The 14,233-nt window shown below is 35.9% G+C and overlaps 1 protein-coding gene across 4 annotated transcripts in view; it reads left to right on the forward strand.

Moving 5' to 3' along the window:
• Positions 1 to 14,233, forward strand: part of LOC106068580 (gonadotropin-releasing hormone receptor-like) — a 290,469-nt gene that overhangs the window by 19,956 nt on the left and 256,280 nt on the right. For all 4 annotated transcript variants that reach the window (XM_056042538.1, XM_056042527.1, XM_056042546.1 and 1 more), the window contains exon 3: positions 8,820 to 8,978. In XM_056042538.1, the coding sequence (XP_055898513.1) occupies positions 8,820 to 8,978 (159 nt within the window). The remainder of the gene's footprint in view (positions 1 to 8,819; positions 8,979 to 14,233) is intronic.

The following is a 14,233-nucleotide window of genomic DNA, read 5'->3' on the forward strand; positions in this document are numbered from 1 at the left end:
GGCTTCATCGTTTCTTCATCCCAGTGGGTCTCAATCTGTGCTTGAAGTGTTCCTCATCAAAGCAAGAAAAAAACCTTCAAGGTTAAAAAAAACAACTAAAAAACAACAACAACAAAGTATCTGTCAGCATCACGATGAAATTACAGTCATTAATGTGTTAAATATCGAAGCAAGACGTTTTGGCGCAGCTTTTTTTTTTTTTGTGCTATGACCGTTTTAGCGTAAAATGATGTTTTGGCGCGAACAATTTTATCAAATTATCCACGTTCATTCATTAAAAAGAAAGATACATATTTTTGTTTTAAATGTGGTTTGAGTTTAACACTTTACATGTAAAGAACAAGAAATAATTTTGTCTATTATTTTTGGTACTTAAGTTTGTTATTTAATTATTGTTAAATTACTAAAATTATAACGAGACCAGGCGCCATCCCCAGTGTTTTCATGAAATAGTCAGAATGATTAAGACTTTTATTCTGTGGGGGTGGGGGGTGTATTCTAATAGTTTGAGATTCCTTGGTGTAGTCTAACGACTTTAGATATTCTTATTTGTGCAATGGTTTGAAATTCCTCTGATGTAACCTGATGGTTTGAGATTCCTTGGTGTAGTTCAATGGATTACTGTTGTAGTAGTCTATTATCAATCAGAAACTTTTTTTTAATGCGGGTTTCTCGGTCACCATCTAATTTGCATACTTAATATATGCTTTGAAAAGTCAGACAGGTTCAAAGTGAAGATTCAAACGTGGTAGAAGCCATTTCCAGTTCCATCTACCACCCCCCCCCCCCAATCACTACCACCAAGCCGCTTGAATCAATAAAATATGGTGATTGTATGGATCAACACATTGTGCAGGGTCTAGCGTTTCCAAATGCCATTAAAAGATACAAAATATTCCACAAGGAAACAGATAACGAGATTTTGATGTGTTTGTTTTAGATGTTGATACTAGAGTGATATGAAGAACATGATCAGAGATTCCTGTCTGGACACCATTTTGTGTGTACACGCATTTAGTGGCTCCCTGACTGGACACTATTGCGTTGATACACATTTAGTGCCTCTCTGACTGGACACTATTGTGTTCATACACATTTAATGGCATAATATTGTTTTACAATAGTTTAGAAAAATGACTCTAAAGTAGAATTAATGTTTATTATTAGAATTAAGAAATATCACAATAAATTCTGTAACGTGACGAGGATTCTGGGGCAATTGTAGAAGCATTAGGGAAAAAAGAAAGAAAATAACAGAAAAGAAAAGAAGATAAACAGATAGAAAGACAGACATACACATAGATAGATAGATAGATAGATAGATAGATAGATAGATAGATAGATAGATAGATAGATAGATATAGAGACAGACATACACATAGATAGATAGATAGATTGATATAGAGACAGACATACACATACATAGATAGATAGATAGATAGATAGATAGATAGATATAGAGACAGGCATACACATAGATAGATATAGAGACAGACATACACATAGACAGATAGATAGATATAGAGACAGACATACACATAGATAGATAGATAGATATAGAGACAGACATACACATAGATAGATAGATAGATAAATATAGAGACAGACATACACATAGATAGATAGATAGATAGATAGATAGATAGATAGATAGATAGATAGATAGATAGATATAGAGACAGACATACACATAGATAGATAGATAGATAGATATAGAGACAGACATACACATAGATAGATATAGAGACAGACATACACATAGATAGATATAGAGACAGACATACACATAGATAGATAGATATAGAGACAGACATACACATAGATAGATAGATAGATATAGAGACAGACATACACATAGATAGATAGATATAGAGACAGACATACACATAGATAGAAAGATATAGAGACAGACATACACATAGATAGATAGATAGATAGATATAGAGATAGACATACACATAGATAGATAGATATAGAGACAGACATACACATAGATAGATAGATATAGAGACAGACATACACATAGATAGATAGATAGATAGATATAGAGACAGACATACACATAGATAGATAGATAGATAGATAGATATAGAGACAGACATACACATAGATAGATAGATAGATAGATATAGAGACAGACATACACATAGATAGATAGATATAGAGACAGACATACACATAGATAGCTAGATATAGAGACAGACATACACATAGATAGATAGATAGATATAGAGACAGACATACACATAAATAGATAGATATAGAGACAGACATACACATAGATAGATAGATAGATATAGAGACAGACATACACATAGATAGATAGATAGATAGATAGATATAGAGACAGACATACACATAGATAGATAGATATAGAGACAGACATACTCATAGATAGATATAGAGACATACATACACATAGATGGATAGATAGATATAGAGACAGGCATACAAATAGATAGATAAATAGATAGATAGATATAGAGACAGACATACACATAGATAGATAAATAGATAGATATAGAGACAGACATACACATAGATAGATAAATAGATAGATATAGAGACAGACATACACATAGATAGATAGATAGATAGATATAGAGACAGACATACACATAGATAGATAAATAGATAGATATACAGACAGACAAAATCATAGATAGATAGATAGATAGATAGATATAGAGACAGACATACAAATAGATAGATAAATAGATAGATAAATAGATAGATAAATAGATAGATAAATAGATACTTCGATTCCGAAAGATAGCTGCAGTATTTCACAAAACCACGTAGATCTAAGTGTGACCTGCATGTTTTACTGATCCATGACCACGTGACCTGCATGTTTTACAGATCCATGACCACGTGACCTGCATGTTTTACTGATCCATGACCACGTGACCTGCATGTTTTACTGATCCATGACCACGTGACCTGCATGTTTTACTGATCCATGACCACGTGACCTGCATGTTTTACTGATCCATGACCACGTGACCTGCATGTTTTACTGATCCATGACCACGTGACCTGCATGTTTTACTGATCCATGACCACGTGACCTGCATGTTTTACTGATCCATGACCACGTGACCTGCATGTTTTACTGATCCATGACCACGTGACCTGCATGTTTTACTGATCCATGACCACGTGACCTGCATGTTTTACTGATCCATGACCACGTGACCTGCATGTTTTACTGATCCATGACCACGTGACCTGCATGTTTTACTGATCCATGACCACGTGACCTGCATGTTTTACTGATCCATGACCACGTGACCTGCATGTTTTACTGATCCATGACCACGTGACCTGCATGTTTTACTGATCCATGACCACGTGACCTGCATGTTTTACTGATCCATGACCACGTGACCTGCATGTTTTACTGATCCATGACCACGTGACCTGCATGTTTTACTGATCCGATAATTTGTTCCTGATCTTCATCTTCTTCTGTTCTTGTTACAATGTCAATCAATGTCAACACTTGTAAGTTTTAGAGTTGACAGAGTCTGTCAGTCATTGACTTCTGGAGGAGTACAGAAGAATAATATATTATACCTTTTATATAGCGCTACTTTCATGTTTATAGCTGCAATCTCATTTGTGGACCAGTGGGGTATCTAGGAGTTGGTTTTCCTTTAGGCGCTCAGCCAACTCTGCCCGAGTCGGGTGTCGAACCTCGAGCCAAGACAATCCAAGTTTAAGCGCACTTAGCCTTTCGACCACGCTTCCCAAGTAAGAAATACTTTAAAGTATCTTGGGAATTTTTGCATTGACGTCAGTTTTATCGGCGGTTTTCCTACTTCTATCCAGTGCACAGTGTTTGGAGGTATTGGAAAGTTATGTATTGTAAAACATGGTGTATACTTTCTAATGCTACTGTCAATTTGTAAGCTTTTCAATTGAAGACATAAGGAGATTAGTTGCCAACAAAGATTTCGTTTTTTTGTTTATTTTATTTATTTTGTTTATTTTATTTATTTTTGTTTAATTTATTTATTTTGTTTATTTTATCTATTTTGTTTATTTTATTTATTTTGTTTAATTTTTTTATTTATATTATTTATTTATTTAGAATATTTTAGAATGTCTCCAATTCTTTAAAAATCCAAATGTATTCAGAGATGTTGACTGATTCACTGAAGTATAAACATCACAAATAGGTTCGTATTGCTCTTTAGTAGTGCAATGCACATTACAGGTAAACTAAAGTGATCTATAGGAAATAACTGTCTCACTTGTGTCTATTATTGTACTAATGCAGGGGTGGGCAACCTTTTCGTATCGAGGGCCGCATTAAAAAAAATTGAGAATGGGGGGCCGCATATATATTATTATATTGTTATATATATAACTTTAAAAACTACGCTACCTAACTGTATAATGTCTCTTAGCTCATGTATTATACATTCACTGTGTTCTTTCACATTCCTACGTGAGAAATTACAACAAGAGTTAGCAATTTCTGAAACCAATTTTACATTAAAAAAAAAATTGCTATTGTCTTTTTACATCACATTTCACCACCAATGTACAGTTGTACTGAATGTAAAGTATTTAACAGTTTACACTCGTGCTAATGTTCCGGAACTGTGGAACTAGCTTACTAATTGTTATCCACGTGACTGCTGTCAAATTACACAGATGTTTGTGTACTCAAATAATATGAAAGCTTAGCAGCAACTTCTTTTTTTAGAGTGTGGAAATACAGCTTCTGGCACCCATTAAACTCCAGTGGAAGAACTGACTGGAACTTCCCTTTCATGATATAATTTGCACGGAGTTATGTTCTCTGGAGCTGATTTAGATTCTGCGCTAAATGGTGAGCTGATGGTATTGAAAACTGGTTCTTGACATCTTAAAATTTGCTTTTATAAATTCCGAGATTAAGGAATCTAAATCAGTCTTGTACTTTCAACCATTTCAGTAGAAATAGTTTCACCTTTCAGGAAAGGAAAATGACTGAAAATGACTAAATCTGTTTTCACTTGCTTGCCTGGAGAAAATTGAAACTTTGTTTGAAAAGATTTAACACGCACAAACATTTCATATGCAAACAACTCATTGCAATAGCTGCCAAGAAAAAACCTGAAATCTGTCTCACACTCTTCTTCAATAGAAATATTTATAATAAAGTCACAGACAATGTCCTTCAAGGAACATACAAATTTCTTCCTTGAGATTTTTTATTCTAAGTCAGCGGATATATCGGAATGTTTGGTTTCTAAATATTCAAGTACTTTTCGGAACTGCCTGTGTTTAAGACCCCTAGCTCTAATAACATGGGCTACGAGAGTATGTATTTCTATAATAAATAAATATTTTCTTCAGCTTTGTGCTAAATTTCCTGTTTAGAGTTTAGAGATATTCTTTATTAAAAAAAATATTTTTTTTCAGTCAATAATCGAGTTCCATCAGTTGTTACACTTGCCATCTTGTTCCAAGCCAAGCCAACACTCAACACAGTTCTTCATAGCATTAAATAAATACTGCACTGAGATTGTGTCTTTGACTGAGTGTATTGAAGTAGAGCCAATTAGCTTAATCTTCATTGACTTGAAATTGTTTATATTGGGAGAGTTTCAATACTTATAGAGATATTTAGAATTATTTTTTAATATATTTGCATTTTTATATGTATATATTGTGAGCACATCTGATTTCATTAGGTGTCCGAGGGCCGCATCAAACACTCCGGCGGGCCGCATGTGGCCCGCGGGTCGTAATTTGCCCACCCCTGTACTAATGTATTATAAAGCCTTGCTTTATTTCTCTCTATTTGAAACTATGATCAGCATAGCAAGGCTTTGTCTTGTTAGAGGATTAGGGAAGAGACTAGTATCCCTTTTTTTGGTTGTTTTTTTTTTTTACCAGATGTAACACAGATGAATTTAGTGTCAGCTCGATTTAAGCTCTCTTTTTGTTATCTGCCCCTTTTTTAGACGGTTATTTTTCTTTTGCATCTCGGTGTTGTATGATCTTAGAGCCGGTTGTTGGGAAAGAATTAACGAGCTGTTTTGTTTCTCGGGAGGTTGTTGCTGATAGATTTTACTTCTGCCAGAATGTTAGCCTCTAAACCAGGCATGTCAAACTCGTTAAGGTGTATGGGCCGCATAAAAAACTTACTATGGCCTGAGGGGCCGCACCCAAAAATCAGTTGCAAAACAGCTTACTAGTTTTATGTAAATTAGAAACAATACAATGGAATACAAAAATTAATGGCATACCTGTCCCTTAGTTAGCTTAATTTGTGGTACAATTTGGTCATTAGAAATGACAATGATTGCGCATTTTGTTCTTGGTCCTGATACTCGACATCTATCTGGGCTACACGTTGATATCGGGTGGAAGCTGGTCACTGACACTTTCATCACTGACCACATCTTTCTGGGCTACAAGTTGATATCGGGTGGAAGCTTGTCACTGACACTTTCATCACTGACCACATATTTTAATCAGATAATCTCGAACGGTCAGCTGATTTGTAGCTTTCATTATAGAAAAGAACTGCTCACAGAGATCAGTGCTTGCAAACAGTAATAATTCTGGCTGCAAATTTCCGCAATTCAACGTATCGTTTAGGTAAGTAACTAAATTTGGCGCAGCCACTTGTTTATACTTCGCTTTCAACAAAGAATCTAACTGCTATTCTATCAGCTCTAGTTGCACATTACCAGCAGCATTTTCAGAAGCAAATGAAAATGGAGATAAAAACAACGAAAATTCTTGCTCGTATGAAACGAAGTCATGAAAACAGCCAGTGGAAGCATCTACTAACATTTCCAGGTGTAAGACATATTTACCAAATGTTGCAGCCGTATTTAATCTTTTTAGTTCCTGGCACGTTGAGAAGTGCACACGATTTTCTCTCCATATTTGCTTTATCCAAAGTCGTAATTTTGCTTGAAAGCACTTCACATGATCACACGCAGTTGTGACAATTTAGGGACCAGTGAGATCAATTGCAAATGCCAAATCTTGAACCCATTCGTCAGTATGGAAATGTTCAACAGGTTCACCTTTCATGTTCATAATTATTACAATCTCTTCAGTCCTTTATGACAGGAAAGCCAGCTAATTTCGTGTCCAATGTCATTCAGAAACATTGAAAATTGGCGATGATAAGAATAAAATTGATATTGACTGAAACCAGTTTTATGACATGTTGGAATTATAATTGCTTTGTGCGTTATGTTTCTTGGTGAAAAAGAGTAAATTTAAAAATAGCATCTAGTTTCTCTTATTTTTGCAAGTAGGTTTGCATCAAAACCATTTCATAATTGTTAGTTCGCCATCCGTTGTCAGACTATCTAGCTTTACCAAAGGTACATTATACTGCAATAGCACCTGTTATTTCTCAAAAACATCCTCGCTTGTTGTGGCGTTATGCATAGAACAAGTAGCTCCTCATGTATCACAAAATTTCTGTCACAGGCTCTTATGAATATAGCCAACTGTGCTACACCCGTTACATCAGTTGACTCATGGAGAGCCAATGAAAATAATTCAAAATCTATTTTTTTATTTAATTGTTCACCCGAGCTGATTGACATGTCATTTATTCTCTCTGCCACAGTGTTTCTAGTTAACGCTATTTCTTTGAATACTTTCACCTTTTCTGGACAAATTACTTCCGCAGCTTTAACGATACCTCCTTCATAAAATCCCTTTTACTAAATGATTTGCTATGGCTTGCAATTAAGTTTGAAAAATGTAGCTGGCTTTCACTGCAGACTCAATCTCGTTGTTCAGTTTAACAAATACTATTTTTCAATTCAAGTAGCTTGTCATCTCTTATTTTCCAGCTTAATAGTTTAACATTATTTTGATAATTTTTGAGGTGGCCAAGCGGCCCGCATGCAAGGTGGTCGCGGGCCTCATGCGGCCCCCGAAAGCCGTTTTTGACATGCCTGCTCTAAAGTAACTTTTCTTGAAGGAGCTGTGGGCCTCTGCTGACACTGTCCTCTTTGAAGTACACTAAAACGTTGGCATTGATCACGTGGTCATCCCTTATACGCACGTGATAGGTGAAATTGGGGATTTTCTTTTGTATACAGTATCAGGGACGTTTTGTTAAAAGATAACTTCTGCGAGTTAGTTTGTGCTAAAATGGGAAAGAAATGAGAAATTCGACTTTACAGTGCTAAAACAGTCACACAAACAAAGGTCGTATACTTTTTAAATTCCCGAGCTGAACAATTCCCAATTTCTGTACATCAGAGACAGCAAACACTTGCTGTTGATAGTAATACGCCATTTATCTCTAATAGGCATTAACCTGTGCCTTGGTATTTATTAGTTTGTCTTTTCATTTCATACACTATTGAATGCACACACAAAACCGTCAGCCAAATACCTAGTCTACACATTTGTATGGAAATGAAACTATAACAGCTAATGTCTATGGGTCATAAGTCAAAGTCAAGTTCCTCTTTCAGACCTCGCGATCTATGGGGCAGATGATGTTAAGGTCATCTGTTTCTTTGACCAACGGATAAAGAGCAGGGTGTCATGTGACCACAACGACCAACCGCTTCTACTTTCCCCAACTAAACTCAGGGGCGCCCTATGAATCCCGAAATTCAACCTCCCAGTCTTCACCGAGATTCGAACCCAGGACCCCAGGCTTGGAAGCTAAGAGCTCAACCACTCAGCCACCGCGCCCCATAAGTCTACATATTTGTATTGAAATGAAACTAATGAATGTACACACAAAACTCCCCAGAAACCTAATCAACATATTCGTACTACATAGTTGTACTGAAATTGTTTTACCACTTTGGTTTTCTTCTCTGCAGGTATTTGCATTATATTTGTCTACGTACATCACAGTAGCCATCAGTCTGGACAGGTGTGTGGCTGTACTGGACCCCATGAGACGAAACGAAGCCGCACATCGTGTCAGGCTCATGATTTCGTTCGCTTGGATTTTCAGTGCCTTGTTTAGTATTCCTCAGGTGAGTAGAAGGCTCTGTGGTTTGTTATAGTATTGTTACGTATTTCTGAATCTTATGGCTAAATGTATTAGTAGGCACACACATAAAAACACTGTAAAGAACTTGACGACTCAACTTTCAGCTTCATATAACTTTAATGACTATTAACTCTAACAATTTGTTACTGTAACATGTAGCTTAGAAGACTGTACAATATCTGTCAGTTTACAGTTAGCTATACTTCGTTGCAATTTATCTCTTCACTTCGTTGCGATTCATCTCTTCTCAACTTGCATCGAGCCGTATTCCACAGAACAGACCAACGACACACTTCCCAGTGTCGCTCCAGGTCTCCCAAAGCTGAACCAAGTCGTACTCAAGTCCACCGAATCAGAGCCGCACACGTCTTACATCGACTGTATCGACTGAAACGGCTCAAGTCCACTGTAGTTCGCTGTATAGACTTTAACGACGGTAGTCCACTCCAGTTAACTCTACCCTAGTTAACTTGCATCGAGTCGTACACATCTCTCTTCTACTGTCTCGCACAGTAGACAACAGTACCAACGACTCACGACTGACTTTCACATTAACTCTCTGGCTTATATAGAGTCCCTAATCGCTTCTCCAAAGTTGCACAAACACTGCTTGTATCTTCTGGAATAACACGTGAGGAAACGTCACATCCTGTCTTTATTTATACATGTAGATTCCAGAGAACACTCGCTGCAGTGTCATCAAGTCGGGGTCACACCTCTATCCGTCACTGTTCATTAGTAACTGTCCCCCTACTTAGATCTTTTCGTCCCCTGGAACAACACGTGAGGACACGTCACATCCTGTCTTTGTTTGTACATGTAGATTCCAGAGAACACTCGCTGCTGTGTCATCTCGCCGAGGTCATACGTTGACCTCTACCTATCACTGTTCATTTGTAACAGTATGAATAAAGCAAATCGGTTCTAGGAATATTTTAGTGTTCTGTACATAAGGCACAGAATGAAGGAATCATTGTTATCAATCGTCCATTATAGTGAGTTCTTAATACTAAACCATCTTTTTTTTTTACTGTTCCTTATTAAGAAAATCTTAATCGACCACCGCGGACAATGGTTATGCTTGCCCTGGATGTGGCAAAATATGTAGGTCACAGCCGGGGCTGCGTAGCATTCATCATTAATCTTTTGACTCGAAGACAAGCCTTATTATTATTATTATTATTATGTTAGAGACGAGTATTCATTCTCTGGCGCTGCCAGGGTCGAGGTTCGTTGAAGGGAAAACAAAATTCGTCGTCGTCCCTTTATCAGTTTCCACTGAGGAATTTTCTGGTGATGTGGCAAAATATAGAGGTCACAGCTGGGGCTGCGTAGCCACTGGAAATACTTCAAAGATGGTAGACAGATCATATGTTGTGAAGGTAAAGGGTGAATATTCATTTGAAGTCAAACTAGCCATTTGAAGTCTATAACTAATAGGCCAAGGTCAGTCAAACTAGCCATTTCTATTTAGAAAGGTTATTAAATATGTCTTTGGCTCCACATTTCCATATCTCTATGAAGATCTAGCCATGAAAACAAATCTTTGAATTGCATTCTCTAATGGAATAGACATTCCCTTTCAGGCTTTACAAATAATAATAATAAAATGATAATAGCAATATCTTTGTATCCTTCTGGAAATCGGTCTTATAATTTGTGCATTACACATAACAAAAACATTATGACACTATCTGACTAACTCTACATTCATTGCAGTCTCATTCAGACATTACTTGTGAAGTTGACATCAGAAAGTTGAGTTCTAATGAATACTTTGTTTGCAAGGACCTACAAGAGTTCTGACGCTTGTAGTCTTCTACCTTCTCCCTTTGACAGTCAAATATTAAAGTCCCTGACTTAAAGAGTACTTTTGATCTTTAAATTCTTTGAAGGTTTCTTAAAAATGTGTTTTTCTCGATTATTTGCCAAGTTGGGATTTGTTTGTTACCAATGACCATACTAGCAGCATTTAGGATTTGATGGTATGCCCTACCATTCGGTCATGTTGAATTTAAAATAGTGCATGCGTCAGCATGGTAAAACATTGATAAGGCTTTTTGTAAAAAAAAAAGATATAATTACATTTTTCTTACTTATCTTAATCTTCGTTGCTCATTTTTACAAGGATTATATTAATTCACTTAGTCTGTAAGTCTGGTAAAAAGACTCGGATTAAGTTGAAATTTTGCAAAATTATTTCTTGTACCTGAAAAAAACAAGAAAAAAATTAAATTAACTAATTAGTTAATTAGCTATCGGAAATTAATTATTCGGTTTGGTTTCAAACAAGGGAAAGAAATTTTACTTGACAAATATGGTAGCATAAGTTGAATTTGTCCTCTTGAGGAGGCTTGAGCCCTTGAGTTCGAATTCAAGTCTAACACTTTTTTAAAATGCATTTGAAGAGCTGTCACGTGAACATTCACCCAGATACTCCCTTCTCAAACCCCCCACTGCCATTTTCCCACCTGGACGAGCGATAGGATCACAGAGTATTGAAAAAGCCAAAAGCAAATAGCGCTAAACAAAAACAACTGGTAACACTTATTTGTAATCGCTCAGATTTATTTTTGTTAGTCTAGATCTGATACAAATTTAATTACATGACTATTTAAACTAATTAAAACAATTACACTTTAATATAGCCTTTTTTTTAAAAAAAAGTCTTTCTTGTTGGTGTTTTAATCAGTGTTTTCAGTGAAATTTAATGTATCGTCTAAGATGGTGTCCCGACAAATTAGAGCCACAAAATAGCGCGAAATTTCCCGTTAAAAGAAAAAAATGGATGTGTATAAAAGTAACGGATCGTTTAGTAATTGAATGTCCTGGGGAGCATATTGGTTACTGTCTCTATCTTTTTAAATATGAATAGATCTGAAAGTATGCCATGTTTGTAGAGACCGAGAGCAATTTAAATTTTGTATCATTCCTTTTTTTTTCACCAATGGTTTAAATACATAAAATGTTGTAGGGACTTTGTATGACTATTGGGAAGACAACTATCTTGGTCGCCAGAGAAAGTGTTTGTATGACTATTGGAAGGACAACTATTTGGGTCGCCAGAGAAAGTTTGTGTGTTTGTGTGTGTGTATAAATCTGCTAAGTATCTTTGCCTGTTTTGAAAGTACACTTTTGGAATGTAAAAAAATGATACATTTTAAAATTATTCATTTTAGCTTATTATAATTATTGCTTGCTGTTTGCATATTTATTTTTTTAAGATATCTAAAGTGTTTCCTGCAAAATTACTAAAAAATAATGATAACATTAAAACAACAAAAACTATTGGCTCTATTCATATTTTACGATATCTAAAGCATGTCTTTCAAAATGACTGAAGTATATTTATACATCACTATTTTGTCGGTGCTATTTTGTTAGCGCTATATTGTCGGCGCTATTTCGTTCGCGCTATTTTGTCGGGGCACGGTCTAAGATAGTACCAAGGTATTTAAAGGTTTGGACTATTTCAATGGTCTCTCCAGCTACAGAAACATTGCTTTTTCCTTCTTTTCCTTACAAAAGTCGATTTTCATTTCTCTTTATATTTTTACATTGAATTAAAAAAAAATACTATTGCAATACTTTTCACTTTTTTTTTTATATCTCTGAAATAATCATTTAATCATTTACGTCTGGGCTCTCAGAGCGCATGTAGGGAGATCCGCATTATTGGCGAACTTTCTTCTTACGCATTTATACAAACATAAGTGAAGTCTTTTCCTACTGTCTGAGAGCGTCAGGCATTCTTGAGAATGTTCGTGCTAAGCCGATACAAATATATATATATATATATAATATAATAAAATATAACAAAATATGTGTATACATGCGCGTGTTTCATAATAAAAAAAAGATTTGTTGAAAAAGTTTATTGAGCATTAAAATGTGAAGGTAAACAAAACAAAAGATTGAGAAATGTTCGGATCTTATCTACTGCCTCATTGGACGGAAACTGTTTCTTTTTCTCAAGTGCACTCGAACGAAGTAATAAGTAGAATTAAAAAAACAAAATTTCTGTTATCTAGTGACTAGTTGTCACCATTTATTGCTGATTTTAACATGGACTACTTGTTACTCTATTAGTAAACTCATTTATTAACACGCATGGCTAGACTGACCTAGGGACATGAGTAGGATGCAATTATGCTCTTTGTTTGTTTAACTAACGTCTGTATTTTATAAGATAAGATTAGAAGACTGAAAAGGTAGTAAAATGAAACACACCGTTGAATGTGGAAGCTACACGAATAAATGGGTTTGGTTTAAAAACTGGTTCTGTGTTTTTTCCCCATTGTGTATGCAGCACTTACACGTAAAAGTTTTCCTTTTTGAAACCCATAACACGTCACACACACCAAGAGTGGACAGAGCGAGATGAAAGCAAGGATCCTGTGTCCAAACCAGCTGGACTCCCAGTGTAGCACTTTCTCTGACGTCAACTAACAACTCTGTGTCTTCTCGTTTCTCACTTTCTCCCACACTTTTCTTTCTCTCTATTTCTCTTTATCACTTACTCTTCCTTTCTCTCCATCTCGCTCTGTGCATGACCTTAATTGAGGTCATTTTTTTTGTTAAAGAAAGAACGATTAAAGACCTTCAGGTCTCATCCTTTCTGTCTGGACTCTAGCTCTGCTCCAATATCTTCACATTGAAGCATTTGTAAATCGAAATCCTTTAATGGTTTGCATTTTTACATTTTGACGTTTCCCCAACTAATGTCAGGTACCCGTTAGAGCTGGGTGGACTCAGAGGCGTCCGTAGATCCGATATTAAAAATCCCAGTCTTCACAAGGATTCGAACCCCGGAAGCCGGTTCGGAAGCCAAGCGCTTTACCGCTCAGCAACCGCTCCCCTAATTAGTTAATTAACTATTGGTAATTAATTATTTTGTTTGGTATCTCGAACAAGAGAAAGAAATGTTACTTGACTGAAGTGGTGGTATATGCTGAATTAGTCCCCTTTATAGGTCGCCGCTTACAATTAAAATAACTTGAACTTGTGTTTGAACCATGTGTGATCATGTATTGTGTTTGAACCATGTGTGTTCATGTATTGTGTTTCAACCATGTGTGATCATGTATTGTGTTGTAACCATGTGTGATCATGTATTGTGTTTGAACCATGTGTGATCATGTATTGTGTTTGAACCATGTGTGATCATGTATTGTGTTTGAACCATGTGTGTTCATGTATTGTGTTTCAACCATGTGTGATCATGTATTGTGTTGTAAC

This window comes from Biomphalaria glabrata, chromosome 1, assembly GCF_947242115.1.
Source record: "Biomphalaria glabrata chromosome 1, xgBioGlab47.1, whole genome shotgun sequence".
Classification (NCBI taxonomy): domain Eukaryota; kingdom Metazoa; phylum Mollusca; class Gastropoda; family Planorbidae; genus Biomphalaria; species Biomphalaria glabrata.